General features: G+C 50.3%; 1 protein-coding gene across 1 annotated transcript; it reads right to left on the reverse strand.

Moving 5' to 3' along the window:
• Nucleotides 1-1,688: 1,688 nt before the first annotated feature.
• On the reverse strand, nucleotides 1,689-3,198 carry LOC119282326 (glucan endo-1,3-beta-glucosidase GI-like). The gene is made up of 2 exons (XM_037562588.1): nucleotides 3,028-3,198; nucleotides 1,689-2,871 (listed from the first exon to the last, which is right to left on the reverse strand). Exons 1-2 carry the CDS (start codon nucleotides 3,104-3,106, stop codon nucleotides 1,940-1,942), a joined length of 1,011 nt encoding a protein of 336 aa, XP_037418485.1. The 5' UTR covers nucleotides 3,107-3,198; the 3' UTR covers nucleotides 1,689-1,939.
• Between the last annotated feature and the right edge of the window lie 472 nt (nucleotides 3,199-3,670).

Below are 3,670 nucleotides of genomic sequence, written 5' to 3' on the forward strand. Positions count from 1 at the left end.
ATATGGATGAAAGATTGAGGTCCACAGCAAGAGATAATGCCTCATTGCAAGCTTGAGCTTCAAGCAATGCCGGGTCCGTGAGGCCCTCGAACACGCAGACTGAAGCACCCAGGTACGTACCATACTTATCTCGGCAAATCGCTGCTGCTGCAGCTCGGGTCCCGCTCCTGGATAATCCCCCGTCCACATTGAGCTTCACGTCACCAACAGCAGGAGGGAGCTAACACGACCTTGCTGATCTTGTGTTACACTGCAGATTCCGTACATTTACCTGCACATCCCTGTTTCCTGCGCTCAGGTTCCTGAACGAGCTGGGCTTGCTCAACGCTACAACATCAAGATCCTCTATAAATTTACTGATGAAGCACGAGGTGGACATTGGGCTCTGGAACTGGTTGTCATGGATAGCACGTCGTCTCGCCCACCATATCGGCCAGATTGTCACTAAAACTTGCGTGATTTCCCTAGCTGGAAGTGTGTCAATGAGCCAAAACATCCACAAGTGAGCATCCTCTGATCTGTTCGAAATAGCAACTTCTATTAATTCCTCATCTGCCAAAGCCCATACACACCTCAACATGTTGCAATCAACGAGGGAATGCCTCCATGTGTCCACCGCAGAATTACATATAGAACATGCTGGTGTGTCGACCATCTTTCTATGGTTACGCACCTCTCCAGTAGGTATCGAAAATTTTGCCAGTCGCCAAGCAAAGACTTTAATTTTTGATGGTAAGCTCAGCTTCCATAATTTGCTTCAGGTTCGGCGGTCTGCCTCCGTATGCGAGTGACCCGGAGTGTGCTCTAGCCAATCAGTTCGTTGCTGCTTTGTAGATGAGAGGAGCCGATAGGCTGAACGCACTGAAAAAATTCCACTCCTCTCGTAATGCCAAGCCCCAAAATCCTGTTGAATTCTCGTACTGAGAGGAATGTTCAGAATCGCCACTTTGTCCATTGCTTAAAAATGTTCATCAAGAACAGCCATATTCCATGAAACTGTGGTTTGATCAATCAAGTCTGAAACCCTATGAGGCTGATTTGCTGTCTTTGAGCAAACAGGCCGCAACTTATGATCACGAGGGATCCAGTTTTCATGCCATACATCTGTGTCACTACCCGTTCCAATACTCTTGAGACCCAACTTGAGGATATCAATTCCTTCATGAATGGACCGCCATACCTGAGAAGGGTACTGCCCCAATTCTGCCTGTAGCACACTACACGTCGGATAGTACACAGACTTGAGAATGCGTGCGCTCAGGGAATCAGGTTCTTGCAGAAGTCGCCAGGCTTGCCGGGCGCAAGGCCAAGTTGAAGAGCTCAATATCCCGGAACCATTCGTGGGGTGGGAACCGTTAGTGCGGGCCGAGCACTGGTGCACTACAGGGATAACAGCCTATGGCCTGGGCCTAGGTGGCTAGGTCCACAACCCACCCAATGAGGAAATAAATTTCATACGCTCAAAATGATAGAAAAGTTTGGAGGGAAAGAAATGGGACTGAGGTTGCCACCTCTAGGGAGTAACACAATTGCCATGCCTTTCTCAATCAGACTTTACTTATTTGTTCATAATATAGATGTAAACAACATTACAGTATTTTTTTTGCGAGAAACAACATTCACAGTATTGTTATATTTAGTTTGCTTATGAGTGCAAAACAAGTAGAATATTTCTGAGAGGACTTTTCCATGGATCGACGGTTCTCAGCGTCGACAGCGATTATGAATTAGAAAAAATACTTGTCTATGTGGGAATAAAATAGAATCAAAAGCTGTACATCACGAGTTTACAATGCTTGAGGGGATTCGTATTGCCAACACAACTGATGGCTCTTATTCATATGACATTGCACGAATTATTCTGCAGCTTATTAAGATCGATCGAAGCAGCAGCTATATATGTATTGTAATACATGAATATGTAGTCCGGTTGTCTTAGCTAATTGTTGAACTTGATAGGGTACACCGGCGTCTTGTCGGGGCCGTTGAACAGCCCAAAGTTCTTCTCTGTCACGGCCCCTCCCTTTTGGTTCTCGTTGAACATGGCGAAGATGAAGGTCCCCAGCGGCACCGGCCTCTTGGGCGTGCCTTTGACGACGTGGTCGATCAGCCCCTGGTTGTACGCCTGCGCGTTAGCGACGGTTGCCAGGTCGTCGCCGGCCGACGGCCAGCCGCTCTCCGAGACCACGATGGGCACGCCCGGCGCACCCGCCTTCTCCAAGGCCGAGTAAATCGCGTCGACCATGGCGTCGAAGAGGTTTGTGTAGGTGAGACCGCTGTCGCTCACCGTGTTGGTGCTTTGCTGGAAGAGCGCGAAGTTGAGGTCGATGTCCGGGGTGTCCCTTTTGGCGAAGTAGGGGTAGACGTTGGCGAGGAGCGGGGCCCCGGTGGCCTTGAGCATCTTGGCCACCTCCGTCATGTACGCGTCCTTGAACACGCCCTCGGAGGGCGGCGTGGAGGACCCGAGCACGCTCATCTTGACCGCCGTGGACACCTTGACGTCAGTGCGGCTGGCGGCAGCGAGCGCGGCGTTGAGGTTGGTCATGGCCGGGAGGATGTTGCTCGTGTCGCTGCCCTCGACCTCGTTGCCGGCCACAATGTACTTGATGCGCACGCCCGGGAAGGCAAGCACGTTGTCCCGGATCCAGCCGGCCGCGGCGGCAGGGTCGGAGGCTATGGCCGCGAAGCTGCCACCCACGTCCATGATGAGGTCGATCTCGGTGCCGTCCAGGGCCAGGAGCGTCTCGGGTTCCGGCTCGTAGATGCGCATCCCGGCGATTCCCAGGGACTTGTAGAGCCGCACCACCTCGGCCCGCGATGGTAGGTTGTCGCCTACCTTGCCGTTGCACACGCCGATGGATTGCACCTCATCTGCCCGCCACAGCCAGGGACAACACTAGTGAGTTCGTAGTTTGACAGCAATATGCACCCAATTATTGGTCCGTCACCTCACCGCCGGTGATGGACACCACGGCACGGAGACATGCATGCATGCATGCAGGTTGGATGGTGGCTTAAATTAATTACCGACAGTGATGGACGCCAAGACTCCGACGACCAACGCCATGGCCAGCGTACGTTGCCGCGCCATCTTGAGAAGCTCCATCGATCGACCAGCTTGCTATGCGAGGAAGAAACAGTCCTATGCCTCCTTTTGCATGCAACTCTACCGAGAATAATCCACCACCTATATATAGGACTGGATGGATGGATGGATGGATTCCAAGAGCTAGCGCGCGCCCTATTTATATATAGCTGCCGAGCTTGAAATAGTTTGCTTCTTCTCCATATATAGCTGGTGGCCAGCAGCTAGGTGTGTGGTGTGATCGTCATTGCCCATCCTATGTCTTTTTAGACGCACACGTCGTCATCAGTTGGACGATTAGAATCATTTCCCTTATTTATTACGTACTAGTCATCAACCCGTGCAACTGCACGGGCTAGTAACATTGGAAGGTGACTTCGGTGAAACCGTTGAACAACATTTGTTATGCAGAAAATTTTGTATGAATAAAATATACTGGAAATCACAATCTTCATGATAAATAAATTTCATTCAAATTAATGACCACAAAGAATATCCCATCGCGAAGAACATGGTACCTTTCTTGATAAATAAATAAATTTCCTTCAAATTACTGCCATATGAGGGAAACATGGTACCTTTCGT

Source organism: Triticum dicoccoides, chromosome 3B, assembly GCF_002162155.2.
Source record: "Triticum dicoccoides isolate Atlit2015 ecotype Zavitan chromosome 3B, WEW_v2.0, whole genome shotgun sequence".
NCBI lineage: Eukaryota > Viridiplantae > Streptophyta > Magnoliopsida > Poales > Poaceae > Triticum > Triticum dicoccoides.